The sequence below is a fragment of the Suncus etruscus genome, chromosome 3, assembly GCF_024139225.1.
Source record: "Suncus etruscus isolate mSunEtr1 chromosome 3, mSunEtr1.pri.cur, whole genome shotgun sequence".
Lineage (NCBI taxonomy): Eukaryota > Metazoa > Chordata > Mammalia > Eulipotyphla > Soricidae > Suncus > Suncus etruscus.
Genome location: NC_064850.1, coordinates 34,290,582 through 34,317,760, shown reverse-complemented (window position 1 = coordinate 34,317,760; position 27,179 = coordinate 34,290,582). Strand labels below are relative to the sequence as shown.

At 46.3% G+C, this 27,179-nt stretch overlaps 1 protein-coding gene across 1 annotated transcript in view; it reads right to left on the bottom strand.

Annotated features, from left to right (window-relative positions):
- Positions 1–27,179, bottom strand: part of TDP1 (tyrosyl-DNA phosphodiesterase 1) — a 75,352-nt gene that overhangs the window by 26,949 nt on the left and 21,224 nt on the right. Inside the window, exons 6-13 of the mRNA XM_049769814.1 lie at positions 26,994–27,028; positions 22,736–22,828; positions 19,478–19,645; positions 19,060–19,138; positions 15,139–15,324; positions 13,577–13,625; positions 10,185–10,251; positions 7,730–7,837 (exon numbers count right to left, since the gene is read on the bottom strand). Coding sequence (XP_049625771.1) covers positions 7,730–7,837; positions 10,185–10,251; positions 13,577–13,625; positions 15,139–15,324; positions 19,060–19,138; positions 19,478–19,645; positions 22,736–22,828; positions 26,994–27,028 — 785 coding nt within the window. The remainder of the gene's footprint in view (positions 1–7,729; positions 7,838–10,184; positions 10,252–13,576; positions 13,626–15,138; positions 15,325–19,059; positions 19,139–19,477; positions 19,646–22,735; positions 22,829–26,993; positions 27,029–27,179) is intronic.

Genomic DNA, 27,179 nt, shown 5'->3' with positions numbered 1-27,179 from the left:
TTTCGCCCCAGCCCCACAGTTGATATTTTGGGGGGCTTGGGGGAGGGAGGACACATCTGGCTGTACTTCTGGCTCTATCCTCAGAAATGCAGGCACAGGGGACTATATGGGATGCTGGGATTTGAACCACCTTCTGTCCTGGGTTAGAAGTGTGCAAGGCAAATGCCCTACCGCTGTGCTATCTCTCTGGCCCTCCACAGCTGATTTTTTGACCTGGGTAGCTTCCCCAGCAGTGTTGGCCCCAAAATACAAAGATCACAGATCCACATCAACTATAGAATCCTCATGGGCAGTGCCCAGGCTTTCTGTGTTCATCCCAGAGTCACATGCAGCTCTGTTATTAACGCACAGGATATTCACTCCTCAGGCAATCTGGGTTTGAATCCCAGCTTTATTGCCTCGCTAGCTGAGTCAATCAGCAGACTATTTCCAGACCTGCGCTTTAGTTTTCACATTTCCAAGATGCAGAGGTTACTCTGTCTCCTCACTGGGAGGCTTCATGACACAAGAGAGAGTTAGATGGAAACTTCCCTCCCCAAAGACTGGCCTCCTGAGGAACCCCATCTTAGGTCACTGTGCATACATGTGCTCAGTAGGTGTTGACCAAACTCTCTCTAATCCACAGGGATGCCTACTGACTAGGAAGGTCATTGTGCAAAGGGTCAAGGCATGTGGAAGTTCCACTCGTCTTCAACTTCTTCAGGTGAGGGACAGTGCTGCACAGAGCTGTTCCACCTGTAAGGGGTGAACTGTCTCTGATCTATCTGAACTGGCCTTCAAGAACGCAAGGGTGGCCATGGCCTTGAGTCATCTCTAACAGAAAAAGGAGTTCAAGTAAGATATGCAGCAAAGAACAGCAGCCTCACTAGCACAATGACATTGCCTTGTTTTGAAGTGGTGATGGCCAGAACCAAGTCCTACCCAAGGCCACCAACATACTTGAGTGTGTGTGATCCAATTTCATTTCCGACAAAAAGTGTAGACAAGGTGTACTTTGTGTGTTTGGGTCGAGGGAGGCAAGGAGTGGCAAAAGAGACTTTGTTTTACAATCAAAGCAAAAGACAGGAGCTGAGGTTTGCAGAGATACGGAAAAGCAGAGAATCAGGCCACTCTTCCATGTCCCCTCAGAAAGCTGTGGCAGTGCTATAGTCAAGCACTTGTCTACTCCCCCCCCCAAAGTGGCAGCACCAACATTCCTGCTCATCCCCAGCTCTCCTGCAATGCCTGTCAGTTGCTAGGCAACCAGATCTGCGGCTGCCGACTGCCCACCCACAATGCACAGCTTTCATAATTGTTCTCGCTGGGTTTGCCAATTATGCCGAGGTGAGATCTTTGCCTCAAATTCCATGTGCCTGCCTCTTGGTGGGGGGAGCTAGGATTGGGGGTATCAAATTTAAACACGAGATTTTTCACCGTGTCTCTGGCATTTTTATAACAACAGGTTCCCCCTCACATATACAAGATGATTTCATGGATCAGGATTTCATGGATAAATTTCATCCATCAGGATCTTGGATTTCAGGATTGAAGACTATATGGTTTTCCAGAAATGCAACCTGATGAAAGAGGAAATTGCCCACCAGGATTTACGTGCTAACCCAGATCAAGCACAAATGCTGATCTGAAGTTTCTTTGGACATGGACACAAATAAAGTTCCTCGTTATCTCATGTCACTTGGACTGTCTTCAACAAGCTGCATATTGAATTTAGAAAAGGTCAGAGACAGATGAATCCTTAGGTCACTTGTTATTTATCACTGTATATAAACCAGTGGTTTTCAACTGCCAGTCCACGGATGGGTGACTACTCACCAAAAAAGTTAGAACCACATGATACACACCTGGTAATAATTTCATCCAAAAAATATTGGGGGCCACACCAGGCAGTGTTCAGGGATCCTTCAGGGATCACGCCTGGTAGGGATTGGGAAATATGGATGTCAGGATTGACTTAGCTAGGTTGGCTGCGTGCAAGGTAAATTGTCAGGATTGAACTTAGCTAGGTTGGCTGCGTGCAAGGTAAATATTATGCCCTCTGTACTACTTTTCCAGCCCTAATGGTTCCATTTTATAAGACACAGAAAAATATACAAATTTGCTATTATAAATTAACTTAAAAAATGTCTACTTAACCTGCAAACTCTCCCAGTTTAGCCAGTGTGCTGGTATAAAATACCATTATCAATGGAACAGAGAAAGCTGCCTTCTGGAACCCTTCCAGGCACATGAATTTGGGCTTTACATCACCAACTCCACTGTCACACACTTCAGCAGGCAGCCACCACCTCCACTTTCGATCAATCTTAGTGCACAACATTTGGAAGAGCAACACCTCAATTATGAGTGACTTTTACAAAACTTAAGTGGCTAAAATGTAGAAGGTCCCAGATTAGGACCAGGCTAGGATCTCAGCACAATTCTCCCAAGAACGGTCAGGGTATCACTACATGAGGCTACTGAGGGTGAAAGGGGGCTACAGCTCTGAAGCCAAGAGACTCTGTGGAGGTTTGAGGTAGATGAGCAGACTGGCTGGGCATACAGTGAGGGAAGACAAACGAGCACTTGCCCCTCTTTCCCTATTTTGTGCCTCTCTGCCTATGTGACTAGGAATTTTTCTGAAGGCCACTGGGTTCAGACTGTTTTGGTGTTGGTCCATAGACCGGGCATGATGATGGTAAGGACTAAAGATGGGCAACATCAGCTTCAATCCTCCAGTAGTTAATCATGTATGAAAGCAAAAGACCAAAGTGAACCCATGAAGATAATATGAGAGGGGCCCAGCAAAATTGTTCCAAAGCACAAAGGGAAAAACAGTAAATTTTATCAGCTGAGTTAGGAAAAAAATCTCACAAGGGAGCATCAGAGATAAGGTGTTAAGAAGAAGGTTGGGTCAGAGTCATAGAACAGGCAAATAGGACACTGGCCTTACACACAGCTGACCCAGGTTCCAGTATCCCATCTCTTGAGCCTACCATGAGTGTTCACTGAGTGCAGAGCCAGGAGTAAGCCCTGAGCACTGCTGGATGTGCCCCCAAACCAAACCAAACCATTTGGATTATGGCTCAAGTGGTAGCACACAGGCTGGCATGGGTCTAGGTTCTTGATCTCTTCCCTCACTCGCTGCTGAGTATGGACTCAACAATAGCATTTAAAAACCAGCCAAGCAACACCATAATCATTCTGGATGAGAATTGGGCACTGTGCTAGGCACGTGGGCATTTGTTGCTAGGAAAGAAATGTGGATATCACACCAATCCTTTATTTGGGGAAGCAGTTGGGTAGGAAGAGAAGTGTGGGAATTATAAACGCATTCTCCCTTCAAGCAAAACAAAATTTCTTCCTCATGCAGACAGTTGGCTAAGCTGAAAATTCATTAAAAATGGTTTTAGACTATAAAACTCTGCTTCAAGAAATGAAAGAGAACACAAGGAATGGAGACACATACCCTGCTCATGGATTGGCAGGATTAACATCATTAAAATGGCAATACTCCCCCAAAGCATTGTATGGATTTAATGCAATCCCTCTAAGGATACCCATGACATTCTTCAAAGAAGTGGATCAAACACTCCTTAAATTCATTTGGAACAATAGACACCCACGAATAGCTAGAGATACCCTTGGAAAAAGGAGTATGGGAGGCATCACTTTTCCAAACTTTAAGTTGTATTACAAAGCTATAGTCATTAAAACAGCTTGGTACTGGAATAAAGACAGACCTTCAGATCAGTAGAATAGACTACAGCATTCAGAGAATGTGCCCCAGATATACAATGAATTAATCTTTGATAAAGGGGCAAGAAATGCAAAATGAAGCAAGGAAAGCCTCTTCAACAAGTGGTGCTGGAGCAACTGGTAAGCCACTTGCAAAAAAGCGAACTCAGACCTCCATCTAACACCATGCACAAAGGTCAAATTCAAATGGATTAAAGACCTGAATATCAGACCCAAAATCATAAGGTATACTGAACAACACGTAGGTAAAACACTCCATGACATTGAGACTAAAGGCATCTTCAAGGTAAAAACAGCACTCTCCATACAAGTGGAAACAGATAAACAGATGGGACTATATTAAGCTATGAAGCTTCTGTACTTCAAAGAAAATAGTGTCTAGGATACAAAAGCCACCCACAGATTAAGAGAAACTATTCACTAATATCTAAGATATACAAGTTACTGACAGAACTTTACAACAACAAAAAAATATAAGTCCATCAAAAAATGGGGAGAAGAAATGAACAATTCAACAAAGAAGAAATACAAATGGCCAAAAAGCACCTGAAAAATGCTTCACATCACTAATTATCAGGAAAATGCAAATCAAGACAACAATGAGGTACCATTGCATGCCACAGAGACTGGCACACATCACAAAGACCAAGAACAGTAAGTGGTGGTGGGGATATGGGGAGAAAGGAACTCTCATTCACTGCTGGTGTGAATGCCATCTAGTCCAGCCCTTAAACAATATGGAGATTCCTCAAAAAGCTGGAAATTGAGCTCCTATATGATCCAGCTATACCACTCCTAGGGATAAACCCTAGAAACACAAAAATCCAATACAAAAATCCCTTCCTCACACCTATATTCATTGCAGCACTATTTACAATAGTCAGATTCTGGGAACAACCAAGATACCCTTCAACAGAATGAATTGTGGTACATATGCACAATGGAATATTATGCAGCCGTCAGGAGAGATGAAGTCATGACATTTTCCTATGGATGTACATGGAATCTATTATGCTGAGTGAAATAAGTCAGAGGGAGGGAGACACAGAATAGTCTCACTTGTCTATGGGTTTTAAGAAAAATAAAAGACATTACTGTAATAATGCCCAGAGATGAGGGCTGAAAGGACCGGCTCACAATATGAATCTCACCACAAAGAGGAGTGAGTGAAGTTAGAACACTAACTAGTACCATGACAATATTAATGAGTGAGAGAAGTAGAATGCCTGTCTTGAATACAGACAGGAAGTGTGGGTGGAGGGATATGGGGTGCATTAGTGGTGGAAATGTTGCACTGGTGAAAGCGGGTGTTCTTTTTGTGACTAAAATCCAACTACAGTCATATTTGTAAATAAAGATAAAAAATAAATTTGGAGGAAAATAAAATAAATGGTTTTAGAGTGCAGACGTGACAAATCTAGGCGACACAATAACTGTGGCAACCAACATGCCAGTGTAATCTAAGACCTGTGAGAAAAGTTTCCAGTTGGACTCCCCTGCATATCAACCCATCATGAAAGAGAGGAAACGAAAAACTTGGTGAAATATTTGCATTGTAAAAGATAAAGACAATGCAAGATTAAAAAACAAAAACAAACAGCCCTAATGTTGTAGTTGATCTGATTTCAACCCCTGGCCTTCAGCAGTCAAGTTCCACATCTGCAAAAGATCAGCTGGGTAAAATCTTGTCATCTGTGACATGACCATAAACTAGCTACTTATGACAGCAGCTCCTAAGACGCTGCAGACTTACTGCAGGAAACTGAGTAGCACACTTCTGATGTTATGAGTTTGGTTTAGTTTGGGGGCCACATTTGGCAATGCTCAGGGCTTACTACTGGCTCTGCACTCAGGAATGACTACTGGTAGTATTCAGGGGATTATAGGAGATGCCAGAGATGGAACCCAAGTCAGCGCATGCATGAAAAATGCCATACTCACTGTACTCTCTCTCTGGCACAAGTTATAAGCTTTTTAAGATTAGGAGATAGATCTTTAGACCCTCTATCATTTATAAGATGTGTATGTGTGCGTGCACCAAACTCCATAGTACTTACTTCTTAGCACTATGCTCAAAGATTACTCTTGGCGGAGCTGCATTTGGGGTGGCGGGATTGAAACCTGAGGTTTTGTAAGACTAGGAGCTAGATCTTTGAGACCCTCTATCATTTATAAGACTGTGTGTGCGTGTGCGTGTGTGTGTGTGTGTGTGTGTGTGTGTGTGTGCGCACGCGCACGTGTGTGCCTGCGTGCACGCACGCAGTGTACACACCAAACCAACAGTGCTTACATTTGGGGTGCTGGGATTGAAACCTGGGCTGGCTCTGTTCAAGGCAAGCACAATACACACTATACTATCTCTCTGGCCCAGGAATGATTATCTTGAACACTACTCACAGCAAAGTGAATAGTGTTCTACAAAATAACGGAGCTCAGGGCTTCTCCTCCTGCCCATAGCTGTTGCCTTTAACTCCAACCATCGAAACTCACTCCTGCATCTGTGCAGTCTTTTAAGTAAATCAGGATTTTTTGCTTCACTATAGAAAACAAGCCTCAAAGTCCTGAGAACAGTAATGACTGACTTCAAATCAAGGCTAGCAAATGAGATGGGTGAATGATTCTAGGGAATAAATACCCAGAAGGCATATGGAAGGTAGAAATGGCAGCTGTTTTCCCCACTCCTGATTTCTGCCCCACCTCTGGTGGAAACACGGTCGGTCTTCCTTCCTGGGAAGAGATGCTGTGACCTGTCCCCCAACAGGCCCAGGAGGCACTACTCAGGGCCTGAGAATGGCTCCTGGCTGGACAGTTACCAAGAAAGTTCAGACTTCAGTCCTATAGATATGAGCCAGCAGATTCTGCAGCCGATCTGTGTGCTTGCAGCAAGGGTGGAGCCCCAGAGGTGGGCATGCAGGTGAGCCATGATCAACCCTGAGATCTCTGTTCTTGCTGCTGACCCACCTGACAACAATCTAAGTTGTCAGAAGTGTTGTCACTTACTACCCAGCCAAAAGACTCCAACCCCCAACAGTAGTGCATTCATGAAAAAAGTTTTTATGAATGTGCCACATCAGTTCATACTGCAGGATGGATCCCCATAAGATCACAGTGCTAGACTTGGGGTGCAAATGACTGCTGGTGGGTACAGATCTGAAAGTTCTAAAATCTTGCGATAATCAGATATAATTTATTTTAGTCACAATGTCAGCTAGAGTCAAAATTCATACTGCTTATTGAGCTTGTGCAGCACTATGATGATGATTATTTTTTCTGGAGAATATATTTTGTGCATTAAAGAAAACTTTTGCAGTTCAGGAGGCTGGAGAGAGTGAATGTATGGGGGTCAAGGCATTTATCTTACAGGTGGCTGACTGACTTGATCCCCAGCACCACATATGGTCCCCTGAGCACCAGCACTGACAGGAGTGAGTTTTGAGCAGTGTCAAGTGTAGATTCTGGCCAACCACCAGATGTGGCCCTCTAAACCAAAAAACCAAAACAAAACAAAAAGGTCAGGGTTCATTTCAAATATGGATCTGGGATTGGTAATAATCAAAGTTCAAGGCAAAACCACATCTGGTTCCATAAATTCTGACAGACGTGATCTCTGAACACAGATTCAGGACTAAACCCTGAAGCCAGGAGTGGCTCCTAAACCAGAATAAAAATGAATTCAAAGCAGGAATCAAAAATACATTAAAAACATCTTGGGGACGAGGTCATGGAGAGAGTACAAGGGGTAAGGTGCTTGCCTTGCTGGTGACTAACCAGGCTCCACCTCTGGTATCACATATGTCCCTGAGTACTGTCAGGGCTCACTCCAGGATTAGCTCCTTAACATCAATGGAGAAAGTATAGTGGTTAAGGCCTTGCTTTGTATATGGTTGACTCTGGTTCAATTCTGGCATCACAAAGCCTAGATTAGCGTCTCCAGCACAAACTGATATGGCCCCCACCCACCCAAATTCATCCCATCAGTAATCAAAGGACTTACCTTGTGACAAGGAACCACGCCATCTGGCTGAAATCTGGAGAGAGCCTCATGTAAGTCTTGATATGCGGCATGGCATTGCTGCGGCCTGACGTCTCAGCTGTCCACTTGCTGGGGACAGGAAGGACACAAATGGCTAATCAGAAGATACAAACCAACCCTCATTCTGACATGATGTAATTGTAGGAAAAGCTAAATTCTATAATCAAACCACAAACAGCCCTTTGGCCATAAGTATAAGTGGTTTTTGCTGAAATGAAGTCACACACTTTCTGAAGTGAAACAAGGCCTTCACTTCAAAAAGTAGGTAGGGATATGCTGGGAAAATGCACCACCACCCACAAAAAGCCACTTTCAGAGCTGTGGGCAAATATGTGTCACCTCTGTCGCATGCACACATGCACAAAAACATGCGCGCACACGCATACATGAATCTATTTGTGCAATGCTTTTAATTGCATGTGACATCAAGTCTCCTTCCTTGACTAGGAGCTGCACAAAGGCAGGAATCATGTTACCACAATATGCACAAGCTCAGTAAAAGCTCACTGGGGAAACAAAACTAAAATGGAACAAAAGAAACAGCCAAAATGGAAAAGAAATGATTCAAGGCAGGTGAGATAGTGCAGAGTTAGCTAAGGTGTTTGCAAGGCAAATGGCAGACCCTGGTTGGTCCCTGACACCACAGAGCCCGAAGAGTATCATTGGTGAGGCCCCAGCAATCTTTGGCACCACAGGCCTGGAACAGCACAACCTTGGGCCCTTGCATAGGACTCCAGCCTGTTCAGCTGAGGATAATCCTGGGGGGACTCCTGAGCACTGCTTGGGAGACTCCCTATGCCCCACCCCCATTCTCTCCATTTGATAACAACATTCATATTTTGTTGTTGTTGGTTTGGGGCCATACCTGGAGGTATGTATACCAGGGGTTACTCCTGGCTCTGTGCTCAGGAATCACTCCTAAAGGGCTCGGGGGACCATATATATTTTTTTTTTTTTGGTTTTTTGGGCCACACCTGGTGACGCTCAGGGGTTACTCCTGGCTATGCACTCAGAAGTCGTTCCTGGCTTGGGGGACCATATGGGACGCCGGGGGATCGAACCTCGGTCCGTCCTAGGCTAGCGCAGGTAAGGCAGGCACCTTACCTTTAGCGCCACCGCCCGGCCCCTCGGGGGACCATATGTGATGCCGGGAATCCAACTCAGGTCAGCTCATGCAAGGCAAACGCCCTACCTTCTGTGCTATCGCTCCGGCTTCAATACTTCAAATTTTAATGCAAGGGGATCACTCAGAAATATTAGAGTCCAATGCTAATATTCGCATATTTGAATCTGGTTTATAATATGATGGAAGGAAGGTGCTGTGGGGAGAAAACACCTGGGTCCTTTCTCATGAGTCTGAAAGGAGCCTCCTCAGCAGAGCTGATAGCCCCTAAGAGAATCAGGGTCAGGCAGCATCACTGTCAGATTACTAAAGTCACATGAACCAAGATACTATAGAAATGAATGTGTCCTCATCCTTAGGAAATAGCCTCCTGCTAAAGAATGAAGAGGCAGGGTGAGGAAGCAGCTTAAGGGTCAAAGGACATGGCTGCCTGCACATGGAAGGCCCAGTTTGATCCACAGCACTCTACATCTTCCTGAGCACTGGGATTAAAGAAAGGACACAGCGCTAAATTAAACTGAGGCCATGGGGAAGTAAGGCTGAGTTAAGAGTGAGGGCCCCTTAGAAGCAAGACATGATTAGAGTGAGGGCCATGGAGAGTAGAGGCAGAATTAGAGTGAGGGTCACAGAGAGATGAGGCTGAATTAGAGCAAGGGCTATGGAGAGGCAAGCTGTCTGCCTCTGTGTGGTCTGGCAGACCAAAGGGAGGCCCATGGAAGCATGAGGTGGGGGAGAGCCTTGGACATACAGGGCAGGAGACAAATAGAGCAAAGAAGAGGAGGAGAAGAGGAGGAAGGGCATAAGTCAATGTGGCCAATCCCCCATTATTGGACCCCTAGAGCAAAACGAATGCCACCCAGCACCCCAGAGACACAGAGGCTGGCTCTTTGCTCTGCAAGCCTGGAGTCACCTGAGGTACCACAGACAGAATGGTGGCTTTCTGGATCCTGGAAATAGGAACGGAAATGCTGCTTCTGTACATTCAAACCTACCCAACATGCTCTTTTCTTGATCTTGGCTTTGCATGCCAACATATAAATGGAAACTGCATGGAGAAAAAAGCATTCCCTTTGGTATTAAAAACCTATTTCCCCCCTTCTATCTTCCCAAGTTCAAAACCCTTGTTTGAAGTTATTTTTACCACTAACACATGTAGATGGAAAATATAGCTCTATTATGTAAGATTCTTTGGGAGAAAGAGGAAAAAAAAAAAAGAAACTCAACACCAGACTGACATAAACATTCTGATTCTTAAAGAAGCAACAGCAGCATTTAAACCAACCGATTACTTACTGAAAATAGGAATGAAGCCAATTCTGCTTCTCAGCTGTCTGGATGCTGTAGGGAAGAGAGCCTCCAGCTTTCAAAAGAAGAACAAGAAAATACAGCGAGTGAAAACTATGGAGTGTAACTGGAAACACCTTCATTAAGGAGAAACTATTAAAACGGTGGAAATGCAAAAGGGACCATGTGAAGCATCTGCTCACATCTGGTGGATGGGGGCATCAGATCTTGGGAAAAGCATGTCTACATTTGCATTGGGTATTTCTTTCAATGGAGGTACCCCTTTTGGAGATGGAGATTAAAGAGAAACTATCTGGAGAGAAAAAGGGTTGGCCCTGGAACATCTTTAAGAGCACAGATCTAAAGTGGCAGAACAGTGCAGGGAGAGTCTGGCCACTCCTGCTGTCCTCACACAGGTGAAATGCAACACTCACACTTTGCCAAGACCAAAGACCAGGAAAGAGGGTGGAGAGAGCTCGGTTCCTGCCTCTATCACCTCTGGAGATCCTGTCACACTCTGTGCCTGCTAACCAAATTCCCACTAACGGAACTGAATGTGTAGCTGAGTGGGCAATGAAGTTCTAAAAGCCCTGTTCCTCTGAGGAGATTTAACACATTTGCCAATAGAAACACTTTTAGAAGCCAATTCCCATTTTTTTTTTTCTATGCAGTGTTGAGAATAGGACTTGGGGCCTCGCAGGTAAGGGCCTGAGTTCTTCACAGGGCATCATGTCCTGGCCCTTGCTCCCCTTTAGAAAAGGGAAATTTCACTAGAGCTTGGTTAGGACCTTTCCAAACACATAATGAAATTTCTGTCATCTATATTTTAGGAGGGCTTTGAATTTTTTCTGACTTACGAAAGCAATAATATCTCTACTACAAGGAAGTAAAAATACCTCCAGGGTTTCAGGACAAGTTTATATAATAACTACTAAAAATAACCATGTTCTTCTGCCATCAAAAAGATGGGTGTTGACACAATGTATGCCCAAATCTCCACTATTAACAACCTTGTAACCCTGTAGCTAATGGTGATGCAAAAGTATATACTGTGTGTATACACACATATATATATATATACACATATATATATTTATGTGTTGTATCTAAAGTGTGCTTTAAATAACTCCATTCTATTAGAAATACAAAATAAAGAGGAGTAGCATAAACAACAATACAATCTCAACAGGGCCAGAACTATATACAAGGGATAGATTGATGCTTTGAACAAGGCCAATTATGGTCCTAGACACCATGTATGGTCTCCTGAGCTGCGCCGGGAGTAAACCCTGAGCTCAAAGCAAGAAGCAGTTGGGTGTGGCCCCAAAACAAAGAAAACAAAATCAACTTTCCCATGTCACTACATCTCAGAGAAATGTGATTTTGCCTCTGAAAGCAACAAATGGTTTAGTACATGCCCAACTATATTAGTCAGCTCTAAGCAGGGCCACATTTAGCCAGACAAGCAAAGACAATGGCTACATTAGTCTAATTTGGAGCATTTTGCTTCCAGCACTCAGCAATTGCCAGCTAGCCTTCTCCTTTTCCAGAGGCAGACACATTATCCATGCTTTGGTTAAGAGTTCCTGAGTATCTCTCCTGGATGCTACAGAGTTCCACATGAAAGCATTGGTCTGATGTAGAAACACCTTGGCAAGAGGACCCTGGGCATTTACAGAAGGTCCTACAAGGGGCCGGAGTGATAGCACAGTGATAGGGCATTTGCCTTGCATGCAGCTGACCCAGGACGGACAAGGGTTCAATCCCTGCCATTCCATATGGTCCCCCCGAGCAAGGAGCAATTTCTGAGTGCAGAGCCAGGAGAAACCTCTGAGCACTGCTGGGTGTGGCCCCCAGAACAAAAATAAAACGAAAAAGAAGGTCCCACAAGAACAGACAATTCAACCTGGCTCTAAGCAAGGCTCCTGGAGGGATTGGGGCTGGAGTAACAGTATAGTCTGGAGGGCACTGGCCTTGCATGCAGTCGACCCAAGTTCCATCCCAGGCATCCTACAGAGTCTACCCCAAAGCACTGCCAGGAGTGATCCTTGAACTCAGAGCCAGGAGGTAGCTCTGAGCACTGCTGGGTGTGGCTCTAAAACAAAATAAAACAGAGTTCTGGTGCTGACATGTCTCTGACTTGAACACTGAGAAGAATACTGTGCTTTAGACACAGGCAAGCAGATGTGGCGAGAGAGGAGGAAGAGGTGGTGAGAAGCACCTGCACTGTGGGAGGCATGCAACGGGGGAGCTGGTTTTATCTAAGCCTCCTGTCTGGACTGCCAACCTGTTGTGCAGAGCTGAGAAGGAGCCTCCTGGGAAGACAGGGAAAGTTCCCAAGAGGGCATTGCTAAGGCTGAGGCAAATCTGTGAGAGCATCTGGGAGTGCCGCTCACCTCCCAAGCACAGCTGGGCCCAAAGCCTGCCTCACCACCTCTCTCCAGTGAAGGGAAAATCACCTGAAACTCAGTGCCACTTTTCGAATTGATAAAAAAAAATGTGTTTTTTTCTTTTTCTTTTTTTAATTTTCAATCACATTTAGGGGACCACATGGGATGCTGGGGTTTGAACGCTAACCCAGGGCCAGTCTCATACAAGGCAAATGCCCTGCCTGCTGTACCAGCTAGCGTTCCAGCCCCAGGAAGGTATCCTTAGTCTCTCCCTTAGAACAGGTTATGATGGAGGTGTGAATGGCAGTGCCAAGTAATCTAGTCAATTAAGCTGGTCATATTTATTTATTTATTTTGGGCCACATCCAGCAATGCTCAGGGCTTCTTCCTGGCTCTGTACTCAGGAATCACTCCTGGTAGAGCTTGGGGAACTATACAGGAAGCTAGAAATTGTACCTGGGTTGGCCATGTGCAAGGCAAGCACCCTATCATTCTGGTCCCTAACTACCAGTCACTTTTAATCCAATCTGTGACAAGGCAGCCAATTAGCGAATGGGATGCCAGGGAGATGAGGAGAAAAAGGAGGACTCCAGCCAGGCAACCTCCTCAATCCCTGAACCCTACAGGGCAATGATAGTTCTCATTCCTGTACATGTGACCATGGCCAAAGAACCAAGGATCAAAGTCCTGCTGGGCAATAGTGAGGAAGGTGTTGAGACCCAAAGACAAGACTCGGGAGCGTAAGTGACAGAGTTGAGCCAGAGAGAGACAAGACTGAAACAAGCACCGGGAATACAGAAAGCAGTGGGAAGCCAGGGGGATCCAACTTTAGATCTACCCACCCTCTACAGTTGTCACATTGGTAACTACAGCTTCATGAACACCTGCAGTTTTACACTTGTACACTTCTCTCAAAGACCCACTCAGGAACAAATTCATTTTCACGGTGACAAACTTGCCAGGACATCTGTGAGATATTCAAGACCATACAATCTGCCTGGCCCCCATTACCTGGATAGCCTTCTAAGCTTGTCCGCACGTTCTCCACAGAAGGATAGATCTATAAAGGAAAGCAAAGCAATGAAACTCGGTGTGTTCCAAGTTGAAAGAACTGTTTGTTAAAAAAATTTTTTTTCATTTTTTCATTTGCATTTTATATTGGTTCCAACCAGGGCACTCCTGGCAGTGCTGGGCAAGGGGTAAGGGACATGTTTGATCGGGAATAAAACTCAAGGTTCATATACGCTAGGTATGTGCTTTGCTACCTGAGCAATAAATAATCCTGGACCCTCCCAACCCCCATTTTTTTTTTTTACACTCCTAAGTGGCATTATACCTTGGTGCAACCATGCTGAAATGTGAAGAAACTTCCTCAAGAAGTGAAAAACAGAACTACCCAATGACTCTGCAATCTCAATTCCAGGTCTCTATTCAAAGAGTAAAACCTCTAAATGTGTAACTTTATAACCATCCAAATATAAACCATAGCCCAGTAGTTTTCAACAGTGAGATTATGGGAATGACCCAGTGCCCACCGATAAATTCTTAGAGAAGAGGGGGCTTAACAGATACACATATGAAATACTATATAGCTATAAAAAGGAAAGGCACTAGTGGGATTCCATGAAAAAAATAACACATTAGAAAGATAAAGAAAGGGGCCCGGAGAGATAGCACAGCGGCGTTTGCCTTGCAAGCAGCCGATCCAGGACCAAAGGTGGTTGGTTCGAATCCCGGTGTCCTATATGGTCCCCGTGCCTGCCAGGAGCTATTTCTGAGCAGACAGCCAGGAGTAACCCCTGAGCACCACCGTGTGTGGCCCAAAAACCAAAAAAAAAAAAAAAAAAAAGAAAAAGAAAAGTATTGGATAATTTCACCTCTGTGTGGAATACAAGGGAAAACAAGTGACAAATAAGCAAAACAAAGTATTACTAGTAAATATGAATGGAATGAAGGCCAACTGAGAAAGCGGGTAAGGAAAAAAGAGATTAAGGTGGGGGTGAGATTATTTTTTTTAATCTTTTAAAGATAATAGCTTCTTAGAAATTAAGCATTTCAAATAAAAGCACTTTGAGACTGGGGAAATGTGCTTTCAAAAATGATAAAAAAAAAACTCCTAAATATCACTTAAAGAAAACCCCAAACCCTGATTCATTAAACTATAGGAAGCATAGTTACATCAGATGAATATGCTTGATTTCCCTATTCCTACTCCCCAGGAAAGCTAAATCAACATGGAATTAAATGGCAAAATGAATCATTAACTTGAAGGACTCTGAGGAATTAATCACCGTGTGATTCTGTGGGCAGCATATTACTGAAAAGCCTGCCTGGGCTCGATGACCACCCTCCAGACAGGAATGACACAAAGCAGGTTGCTCTGCAGTGGGGGGGTAGGAGGGGCGCGGAAGTCGGAAGTCAACCCCAGCAGCCAGGATAAAGGGACCATGCGATGGCACTGCAGGCTGCTGCTGCTGTACGGTGCTTTGGGCCACAAAACCCACTGTGGAGCCACCTGGTCCTCGAAGGAGTAACAGAAAGGAAAAAGCCAGGAACTCGAGAAGGCGACTCACCAGATGCAGAGGGGCAGCACTGCTCCCAAGTGGCCTGCCATCCCGGCCCAGGGTCGCCAAGCTCTCTTTAAACTCAGAGAACAGCCACTTGGATTCATCGGCACCCATGGAACCGATGCTGGAAAACTGGCCGACGATGGGCCATGTCTCAGCTCTGGGCTGGGTGGAGGCGTGGGCTCTCAGAAGCTGGGAAAGAAGACAAAGGTTGGAGCAACTCAGAATGTGATTGCCAGCCCCCGGGAATCCTTGGTTAACAGGGCCACATCAAAAATCTGAGGGACTGCAGATGGAGAGATAACACAGTGGTAGGGCATTTGTCTTAGATGCAGAAGGATGGTGGTTCGAAGCCCAGCATCCCCTATGGTCCCCCAAGCCTGCCAGGAGCAATTTCTGAGTGTAGAGTCAGGAGTGATCCTTGAGTGATGCTGGGTGTGACCCAAAAAAAAAAAAAAAGAAAAAGAAAAAAAGAAACCACTTCTTAGGAAGTAAGTTTTATGTCTTGAAATCAATTGTTGAATATTCCAAATAGCACAGAAATTACGACTGTATTTTAATTCCTCTCATGGACTCTGTGAGTCAGAGCATGGGAGACCATGAAAAAAAAAACCCCACGGTCACATATGTATGCACCTGAAGTCCTACTAAAGACCTGTCTGCATTGTTCTAGGTGATAAAACAGAGCTGAAGAAACCAATCAGAAATTCCACCGACTAAACAGTGGGCTGGGGTATGTGCTACCTGGTGGGAGAGCCAGGGAGGGCCCAGGGCTCCCATCCCAGGCCTGTTTGTCATCTGCTGTGGGTCCCAGGCACAGTTTTCCTTAATACACCTTAGGGATAAGCATTAGTGATACGCTCATGCCCATTTCCACCAAGTGGGGTCTGGCAGGGTGAGAAACAGGATTGAACCAACAACCTACTATCTGTTTCTATCCCACAGCTCAGGGCCCCTGCTTGGCTGTGGGATGAAAAGTGGGGTCCTGGGCTTCCATGTCCTGCAGTTCAGCCAGGGTTTCCCCATCCTGTCGTTAGAAGGTGGCTGCACTTACTCACCCCGCACTGAGGAGCTGTGAAGGGGTCTGATGTTTCCTTGGAACAAGACTATGCAGTGCTATTAGAATAGTATCATCATGGGGGGATTCCAGACCACTAACCACACAGATCGGGGCACTCTGCACCACGACAGTGTTACTCCATGAAGCCTCATACCGCAGGGCGGGGGGAGGGGGGCTATCATTGTTCTGGTACAGCAAGGATGAGGCTGGTGCTGTGGTCATGTCACATGTAAATAATAAGACAGGTCCCACCCAGGCCTGGGTAGCTGCCTCAAAGCAGAACATGGAGAGATCAGAGGATAGAGCGCTTGCTTCGCATACAGCTAGCTAGGTCCAATCTCCAGCATCCCACATGGTCCCCAAACCCCAACAGAGATGACTCCTAAGTGCAAAGCCAGGAGTAAGCCTTGTACTTTAGTGTGTGGTTTCCAAATCAAAAAAATCAACTTCATTGCCAAGAGCCAGTGCTGAAGGCTGGAGTCATAGCACAGAAGGTAAGGCACTTGCTTTGGGACAAGCCCAAACCAGACTCGGTCCCTGGTATCCCATATGGTTCTGAGTCCCACCAGGAATAATTCTTGAGTGCAGAGCCTAGAGTAACCACTGATCATCAATGGGTCTGGCCCAAATACTAAAGGGGGAAAATAAAACAAACAACAACAACAACAACAAAGGGCTAAAACACAGAGGCTGCCTCTGGACTCCTACCTGCTTTTAGTAAGTGATTCATGTCAAAAATAAGGCATTAAAATTTTCATGAATCAAGAAGGGAATTCTTTTATTTTGGGGGAGCTCACATTCTGCAGTGCTCAGGACTTACTCTGCACTCAAGGATTTCTCCTGGAGGGACTCAGGGACCATCTATGGTGCCAGGAATCAAACCTAGGTCAGTTGCACGTAAGGTAAGCACCCTTCGCTCTGACCCAAAGGGGGTAAACTCTTAAAAAACTAGAAACTAACGCAGAAAAAGGAGAGTTCTTTTTAAAAAAAGTCAGTAAGCTAGATGCACTGTATCCCAAACAGATGAGAAGCACTTTCATCTGCAGCCTCCTGGCTGTTTTCCTTTTGCTCAAGACCTATATGTGCTCATTTCCATCAGAGCAGAAAGTCATTGGATCATTAGACATTCCTTGTGAGTGATGGTGGAGTAATAGCCCAAATATTTGACAGCTCACGGACTGTCTAGACTAAATACCATACTCTCTGTTGCATTCACACATTGAAAAAAAATATATATATATATGCTGGGTCATCAAAAGGTACACTGCCTGGAGGAATGAGCACTCTCTTATCTCTTACAGACAAGAAAAGCCAATCCAAGTCTGTATGTTTTGTGCTTCAGAACCATCCACCCTAGACCTACAGTTAGGCCCTTGGGGCCAGGAGATAGTACAATGGTTACTGAAGGCCTGACCTGGGTTGCACCCCTGGCACCACATGGCACCCAGCATTGCCATTAGTCCTGGAGGCCCGAGTACTGCCAGGTTACCCTGGTGGTCACTAATAAAGTGTCCATGTGTCCCCAACACTGAACCACTTGATTGGCAGAGTATCACCACCTGGGAGGCCTCCCCACATGCCAAAAAGGAAAACAGAAAACCCAAGTCCAGCCTGGGGCTGGAGGGAGTGCTGAAGGAACAAGTGTATGTTTTGCATGCAGGAAGCTTGAGTTCGATAAGCACTGCCAGGAATGAACTCCCCACCCTCCAGCATTGAGCTGGGAGCAGTCAGAGCACTGCCAAGCAAGATGTCCCCACTCCAAAAAAACCCCCAAAGTAATAAAAACAACAACAACAACAACAAACAGAGTCAAGCAATTAGTGAAAGTGAGACTTAGACCTTAGATTTACCAAGTGTCTTCAACTCAACAGTATCACCAAGAGTACCCTGCCCTGAGGCCTCTCTGATTCCCACCATGTGGAAGTAGGGACAGGGCATGGTCTTGGCACCCCAGAGAGGCAGCAGCCTCTGTGGCTGACTAGTTGCAGGGCTGTGATGAGCTGCCAGTAGTCTGGGTCTCAGTACTGATGTGAGATCCCTTCCAGCCTGCATCCCAGCTCTGTGGCACATGCTCTGCAAGTTTTGTCACTAAAAGTTACCCTTAAACCTGTGGTCCCATGAATAGCAACAACAACAACAACAAGACTCAGGGACAAGTGCTCAGGTAGGACCCAAAGAAAATCGGCTGGCTGGGAACCTCACACTTGACCACAAACTGGGATGTTGGTTTTTGTGGCTGTCTGTGAGGTGAGGGGGGTGCTCGCCTCTGAATTACACCCTCAATACTCAATCCCGGTGGGTTCCTGGTTCTACTGGAATGTTCTACATTATGTTACTGGTGTTTCACGTCCTTCTGAATGTCCCTCTTTGCTCTCTCTCTCTCTTTTTTTTTTTTTTTTTTGTTCTTTTACCACGAAAAGGAAACCAGCTCCCCGTGGAGAGCAGTCATCGATCCCACACATTCGAGAACAATCTTCTTTTGGCGTCCCTTTGAACATCCCCATTTGCTTTTATGCTGTTTTTCTCTTTTATGGCAAAGCTGTCTGAGGTCCAATTAGCTAGGAGGCCAGACTGCCCAGAACAACCATCAAAATGTACAATTATGAAGGAAAAAGTTGGAGAACAGACACTGCAATTGGAGGAAAAAACCATTTTTTTTAAAGGCAAAAAACAGGAGCTAGAGTGATAGCACAGTGGAGAGGGCCATTTGCCCTGCAGGTGGCCAACCCAGGTTTGATCCCCGGCATCCCATTATAATTCCCTGAGGCTGCTAGAAATAATTCCTGAGAGCTTCTGGGTATGGTCCCCAAACAAACAAACAAACAAACAAACAAAAAGGCAAAAACAAGTTAAGAGTCTGTTGTTACCTGCCTGAGTCTGAAATGTCCCCAATGATCTTTCTGACTTCCCTGAAAGCGTCCTGGGGTTGAGCCAATAAGGTACACTCTAAAGAGAGAGAAAACCTAGGTTAGAGGTTCCCGAGATGTGATTCCCCCAACCAAATCCCAAGGCACCCAGAAAAACAAATGTCCCTGTGAAATGTCCTGAGAACCAGCTACTTCCCTGGGTTAGGGAAGGTCAGTAGAAAAAGCGGAGAAGTGAGAGCTTATGGAGGTTCTGCCTTGGGATCTGAGACACTCTCCCTCGCCCCATGCAGTGAGAAGAAACCCCCATGCAGCCCCTCCAAGATGCTGCCACCTTTCCCATCCTGCTGCCTTTGCCTCAGTCCACAGCCACTTCTGTGCCAGGTAATGCCTATAATCCACACTGATGGGGGAAACGCACTTGGTTTCCGAGAGGTCATGCTCCTGGATGAGGTCGGCCCACTCCTTGAGCTGGGGCATGTTGTAGGCTGTCAGGTAGCTGATGAGATCCGCTTTAAAGTGGGTCGGGGACTCTCCGGACCCCGCACTCCCCTGGGCCAGCCGTGGGTACAAAGGGCTCAGCCAGATGCTGGAAGAGAAAAAAATAAAGCTCATCTTCAGCAACCAGGCACGTGACCATCACTGTGAGATCTCTGCGCCCATCAGGGTATCCTTGCTCAGGATGAGGTGAGTTCCCAGGGGAGAAGAGAGTGAGTGTGTGTACCCCAAAATCTGGATTCCATCATAGCATGCCAAGGGCTTCTGCAGTACTGTGTTTGAATGCCTTGACATGAATTGAAGACTGAAGGCTTTTGCTTCCCTTTATCAGTGCACCCTCATTCACTTACCACACCTTCCTTGTCTTCTGCTCCCCACACCTGGCTCTGCGGCCTCAAATACCAACAATTCTACTCTGAACCAATACAGCAAATCCACACCATCTGCAGTGACCTCAGAAAAGGCCCCAGTCAGCATATTTAGTTCTTCATCTAGCCAGGTGTACACTTGTCTATAAGGAAAGTGTACAAACATATTTCCAATCCATCAAGTTTATTTCTGTGAGATATCATGCCCTGACAGCACAGTGAAACGAACTTATGTCACCTATATATATAATATCTGGGGCCAGGTATGAGAAATACCACATTTAAGAAGGTTTGGGGGTGAGAGATAGTATGCTGCAATGCATGCAGCTCACTAAGATTCAATCCCTGGCCTCCCATATGGTCCCTTGAGCCCACCAGGAATGATTCCTGAGTGCAAAGCCAGTAGTAATCTCCAAAATTGCCAGGTATGGCCCCCAAGAAAACAAAAATAGAATTTCCCAGCGGGGTCCCTGGCTGGTTGGCATCTTCCACCTTGGTCAGCACCGTCCCATAGAATCCCCCACGCAAAGCTAACAGGAGTGACTTGCCTGGAGCAGCAAGCATGAAGGCCTGATGGCCCGCCAGTGTGGTGCCTGCACCATGCCAGGTGAATGTGAAGCTCCTCCACAGCTGCAGTTTGCAGGGGTGGTGGTGGTGGCGGCGATGGTGTGTGTGTGTGTGTGTGTGTGTGTGTGTGTGTGTGTGTGTGTGTGTGTGTGTGTGTGTGTGTGTAAACAAGTTTGCTGGGTGATTCTCTAGATTAGGCGGAGACACAAAACATCTAACACTGAACAAAAGATGAGAAAATCTTCCGTCAAAGGATTTTTAAATTTTGTTTCTGGGCCACACCTGGCGATGCTCAAGGCTTACTCCAGGCTCTGTACTCAGGGATCATTCCTGGTGGGCTTGGCGGAAAAAGGGGATGCTGGGAATAGAACCCTGGTCTGCATGTACAAGGCAAGCATCCTACCACTTTCTCGTTCAATGTATTTTTTTAAGGAGTAAAAAGGACGTCTTTTACAGGGCTGAAGTGACAGCATAGTGGATAGGGCGTTTGCCTTGCATATGGACAATTCGAGTTCAATCCTCAGCTTTCCATATAGTTCCTATGCTTGCCAGAAAAGACTTCTGAGCACAAGGCCAAGAGCACTGTCAGGTGTGGTCCACAAACAAACAAACTAAACAAAATAAAGAATTCCCTCAATTCCATCACCCAGAGCAGCTAGGAGACTTGCCTGCCTCTGAGAACCCAAGCAAAGGAGGTCATGGTGGCAGCCTTGGACCATGTGTGATGTGTGATGGAAGCCAAGTTCTCAGGGCCAAGACTGGCCTTCAGGCTCTGAAAGGCCTCCCAGAGCAGGATATGGTTATGCTGTCCAACAGTCATGCAGGGGCCGCCACTGGGGTGAGGCTGACATATGGGACTGGGGCTCAGAGTTGGCATGTCCCAATGAAGAGCAAGAGCCTGTCTGGGTCACGATGCAGGGCAGGAAGGCTGGCATGGCAGATGTTTCAATCGTGAAAGCTGCCAATTAGAGCCACTTCCCCAGAAGGGAGAGATCACTCATGAAAGGGAAGTAGAAGCTGACCACAATGGGTAGCTGGCCAGAAGGCAGGCCTACGAATGGATGCCAAGAAAGTGAACTCCTAAAAATAAACCCATCTTTCCTGTGAAATGTTAGATGGAGGGACAGGAGTGCCCACTTTGAATGCCAAGAGTCTTGGGGTAGATTCTGGACCCTCACAGTCCCCAACACTTTCAGGAGTGCCTCCCCTTCCTCAAAATAAACAGACAAAATTCTATACGATATTGTGCCGAGGATGTGTGTACCAGAGACGAGGTCACAGCACTGAAGGACAGCACTAAGTCTTCCTGAGTCTCAGGATAAAGGCTGGGAACAAAACACCAGCTGAGATGTGTTTCATGTGAAAATAGAGGGACAGGATGATGGTGGAAATTTCTGCACTGGCTAGACCTCAAACTTTCCTTCCATGTCCTGGTGGATGTGGTGGGTAAAAGCACAAGCCAGTCTCAGGAGAGATAAAGTCATGAAATTTTCCTATACATGGATGTACACGGAATCTATTATGCTGAGTGAAGTAAGTCAGAGAGAGAGAAAGAAAAACGCAAAATGGTCTCACTCATCTATGGGTTTTAAGAAAAATGAAAGACATTCTCGAAATAATAATTTTCAGACACAAAAGAGAAAAGAACTGGAAGTTACAGCTCACCTTAGGAAGCTCACCACAAAGAGTGATGAGTTTAGTTAGAGAAATAACTACATTTTGAACTGTCCTAATAATGAGAATGTATGAGGGAAATGGAAAGCCTGTCTAGAGTACAGGCGGGGGTCGGGTGGGGAAGAGGGAGATTTGGGACATTGGTGATGGGAACGTTGCACTGGTGATGGGTGGTGTTCTTTACATGACTGAAACCCAAACACAATCATGCATGTAATCAAGGTGTTTAAATTAAAAAAAAAAAAAAAAAAAAGAGCACAAGCCAGTCAAGCAGGGTTGCTTTGGGCTGGGGGGCGGGTGGCATAAGACCTTTCCTGCCACATCCCAATTTCCGACGGTTACCAGGCACATGCTGTTTTGAAGTGGCCCCAAGTGTGGGAACAAGTCCCTCTTCTAAGAACCAGGAACCACCATATACAAATGGCTCTGAGCTATGGGAGGATAAGGACAATAGTGCTGGGGTGAGATGGGGGACTTTCTCGGCCAGGCAAGCAAAAAAAAAATGAGGGAGGGAAAATTTCAGCACACCTGCCCATGCAGCCCAGATGCTGGGCAAAGTGCCTGGTACCCACCCCTGGGTCTTCTGGTGCCAGTCTTCATGGATGAGGTTGGAAGTGTGGATGACCACGCGGAGGCCTTCCTCATAGTGCAGCAGCATCATTTTCCTAGAAAACACAGAAAGGGGATGTCTGAGAGCTTCCAGCAATTCTCAGAAAATCTGCTCAGTGGTCCTATTACCCAGAATGCCCACACCTGGTCCCCAGGCTGTCAGCGTCATCTCAATGGGATGCCCAGGAAATCCTGGATCTGGTCTCAGTAAAGCAGCCACACCAAAGGGACCAGACCTCTCACTTGTTTCCTTGGTGACCACTAAGGAATAAGGGGTGACCTTGCACACTCAAAACAACTAGCAAAATTTTCTATAGATTAAGACAAACCTAGAAATACAAACTTATAATGAAATATTGGTTAATAACAAACATGCTTCAGGGCAGGCATGGGCAGGTGGGAAAGGCCAAGATATAAATTTCTATTTCTTTTTTTTTTAAGGTAATTAAAATTTGTAATTTAGGGGACGGAGAGATAGCATGGAGGTAAGGCATTTGCCTTTCATGCAGAAGGACGGTAGTTCAAATCCCGGCATCCCATATGGTCCGCGTGCCTGCCAGGGATGATTTCTGAGCATAGAGCCAGGAGTAACCCCTGAGCGCTGCCAGGTGTGACCCCAAAAACCAAAAAAAAAAAAAATTGTAATTTAGGCAATATATGGCTTATAGTATCGATACTCTTTCCCTCATCACACTCAAATGCCTAAGACCTTCAGTTTTGCCCCTGGGTCACTTCTAGCCTGATCTTCAACCCTGCCCCCCCCCCCCAAAACTCCCTCCACTAATTGGAACTCTCAGTTTTGTATTCCCTGGTGTTGTCTTTCCTCACAGAAGAATGAGGCGGGTGTCTCGGTGAAAACCGCAGCTTGTCCCATTTCTGATGACTGATCTTGTCCATGCCTTCAGAGCTGCCCTGTCAGCTACGGGCACCTTTGCTAGCAAAGCATGGCCTCAACTTTTTCATCAGCCAAAAAAAAAAAAAAAGCAACATGAGGCCTCCCCTGGATTCCTAACTGTCCCTACTCCTCCCCCGACTGTTACATGATGTCCCCTTCTTGGCGCTCTCAGGAGTGGGAGGCAGGAAAGAAGCCAGATCTTCCCCACAGGATGCTCAACCTACAGCGGGAAGCTAGGGACCCTGGCAGGATTGCTGTCACTCAGTGTCCCCAGATCCAGATCAATCTCTTTTCTTGGCAGAATTGCTGTGGATGAAACGTAGCTGGGCAGCAAACACGCTTGTCTATCTGCACCCTGCTAGCTTTGTTGCTCTCCGTGGGAAGCTCTCTGGCCTCTCATGGTTTTCTTTCTCATTGTTTCAGGAACCTTCCATCTCTCCCACAACTGCAGGCTCACTCCCACGCAGAGACTCTGACAGCCCGCTCCCAGGCCAACAAGTCAAGGGTGCACTGCTCAGAAGAGTTTGACAATGAGCAGCCAGTTCTCCCTAGTGAGCAACACCACAGACACTATTTAGAGAGGATGGCCAGGGGACCTGGCTTAAGAGGTACATGAGCGAATGTGAGAAGGGGGATGAGATTCCGTTCTTTGCCAGATCAATAGCTGGGCATACTTGGTCTTCCTATGTATGAAGTGTGCTCCTTAAAACTAGGGCAAAACGACATCCACAGCCACAGTTGTGGAGAGTTTGAACTAAGAGTAAATCATGTGTATGATGGGAGTATCACAAAGGGTCCCCTTAACCCAGGCGGCTATGACTGGGGGAACCGTGCACTAATGTTGTGATCCCCCCCCTTCCTGGACATGAACTAATCCAAGGGAGCCAGAGCATCTTTCATAGACAAAAAGAGTCCAAGCAAGTGAGATGAGTAAAAAAATGGATGAAAAGGAAAAGGTGGCTAGGAGGTTTCCAAAAATTGGCTCTGATGTATTAAGTTATGGGGGGACAGCAAAGGGGAAGAATCCCTGGGTGGAAGATGCTCCGAGAAAGGGGGTGGAAATGGAAAGTGCACCCTAATGTCGTTCTACTCAGGTCACACAGGGTGGACGTACATGGGCACAGGGAGGGAGCAAGTGTGCCAGTTCTGGCTCTGTTACTCAGGCCCAGCCAGTCTATTAGGTCAGCTCCCAATCACCACAGTGGTTAGGATAGGCTGGTTCCCAGTTGGCTGGTTGGATGAGCAGGGAGTAGGTATAGTACAGCAGGGAGGGTGCTTGCTTTGCACATTGATGACCCAAAATAAACCAAACCAAAACAAAAATACCCCAAACCTCAGTGGGTTCTAGTGCTGTTGGCAAGTGTCCTGGAGGAGTGGCTCATGTACTCAGATGCTGGAGGACTGACTCAGTAACCTGAGGTATGATCCTTGGGCTTAGAGCAGGGCCTGTGCTCTCTGGCCAGCCTGGCTCAACAGCCCTCCCGGGACCAAGATGCAAGCTGCTTGTGGGAGTATTCAGGGGCTGTGTGTGCACTGCTGATGTGGCATCTGTGAGCATCTGGCAGAACAGTGGGTTCTATAGATGTGCTTAGAGTCACAGGGTACAGGCTTGCCCAATGCATTTCAGGCTGGCATAATGCTCAGTGCAGGTGTGGATGGGAATCCTCTGAGGTTACCATTACCGAAGCATGTCTGCTTGGGCATGACCCTCAATGTCGCCTACAGCGTCTCCTGACATGTAGGCAGTGGAGTCCAAGCCTCTGAGGTGCCACAGCCAGTGCCATCTGGTGTCCCCATTGACATCTGCATCCCGTGGACATTGTAGTACCAGTACTGGGGAAGTTCATTGTCAAACATCCTTGGCCAAAGAGCTGGTCAGTAAAAGATGCAACAGTGACTCTGGAATGTCCGAAACCAGAAGGTTGCTGGGTGATCAGGGACAGCTGCCTTGCATGTGAAAGGGCCTGAGTTGAATCCTATATTGCATGGCCGAAACATCACTGGGTGCAGGTCTGAAGGCTCCTGAGCCCCCATGGAGCTCAGCATCAAACTGTCCAGTCTGGCTGGCTGTTTCTGAAGGTCCCCAAAGAACAGTGACAACCAGGTATCAGATAGTCAGTGAACAGTCTCTTGTGAATCAGTGTGACTCTTCCTATTCTGGTTTCCAGTTAAAACAGACCTCTGACCATGCTATTTTATTATTTTGGGCGGCTATACCCAGTAGTGCTTAGGAATTACTATCGGCTCTATACTCAGGGATTACTCCTGACAGTGCTCTGGGATCATATGGGGTGCCAGAGATAGAACCCGGGTTGGCCAATGAGCAGTTTTCAAGGCCTGAGGCTCAGACAATGGAGATCCTCATTTCAGATGAGTTTTCCATCCAGTTTTCCAGCCAGTTTCAGGGTGAACAGACTCCCCTGCTTACCCTCCATGCTGCAAAAAGAGTCCTGAGAGAGTCCCCCATGTCCACTCTGGCCGAAGACAGTGGTCTCCATCTGCCACTCCCTGGACTGTGCTGTCTATAAATGCAGGGTTGCTGGAATCTGCTGGTTATTGCCACTGGGTTAGAATTTCCAGGCCATGGACCACATGCAGGCCAGGGGTGAAAAGGGGGAGAATGATGCTGTAGCCAGAAAAGGAGGCATTGCCACAGCTACCAGCAAATTTCTTCTGGAAAATGACAATCCACAAAAAGGGGTACAGGCAAATCAGCTCTTACTCTTCACATTACTGAACCAACAGCCTGAAAACCCTTCATGAGGAAATATTTTATTGTGGAGGCTGTGTGCGGAACAAGGGCTCAGCACCATGCTGGAAGTGGCTGCTGCTTTGGCTGTCTGGGGCTTGCAAAGTTTTCAGGGAGAAACTCCTGCCATGTCCTGAGCTGGCTCCGTCCTTTTGCTCTGAAAGCTCTTTCTCCATCGGAACAGGGCTGCTTTGCTAAAATCCTGTGCGTTTTGGCTTTTCGAAGTCTTATAAAAAAAAAAAAAAAGCCTCAGCCTGTCTCTAAAGTATTGAATTCTGCTCCCTATGACTCACACTCATATCCACCCTGATCTCCACCTCCAGATTCTGGGATCTGACCAACGTCCTGAACAGGAAGTAGAATCCACTGAGCAAATCCTGACTTTCCTGCTGAGAAGTACAATCCCACACCTTTGTCACATGGTGGTCACAAAGCCAGACTGCCCTTACCTTCCTTTCCACAGTCTCTGCCCACCACCCCACGCCCCCAGCAAAAACTTCACAAGAACAACTATCCACGGGGAGCATCCTTTGATCTCTCAAACCTTCTATCCCCCTAGAGCAGAAAAATGGCTTACGTGTGGTGTGTTCCAAATGCAATATCCAACTTGGCCTAGGATGAAAAAGAAGTCATTTTAGTGCAGAAAAAACTCAGCATCCTTGTTATCGTGAATGACATTAGAAAAGCCAGCGCAGGCTGAAAATAAAATTTTAATTGATTTTGCTGCCCTCTGGTGGACCAGCTGCTAAAGGACAAAAAACTT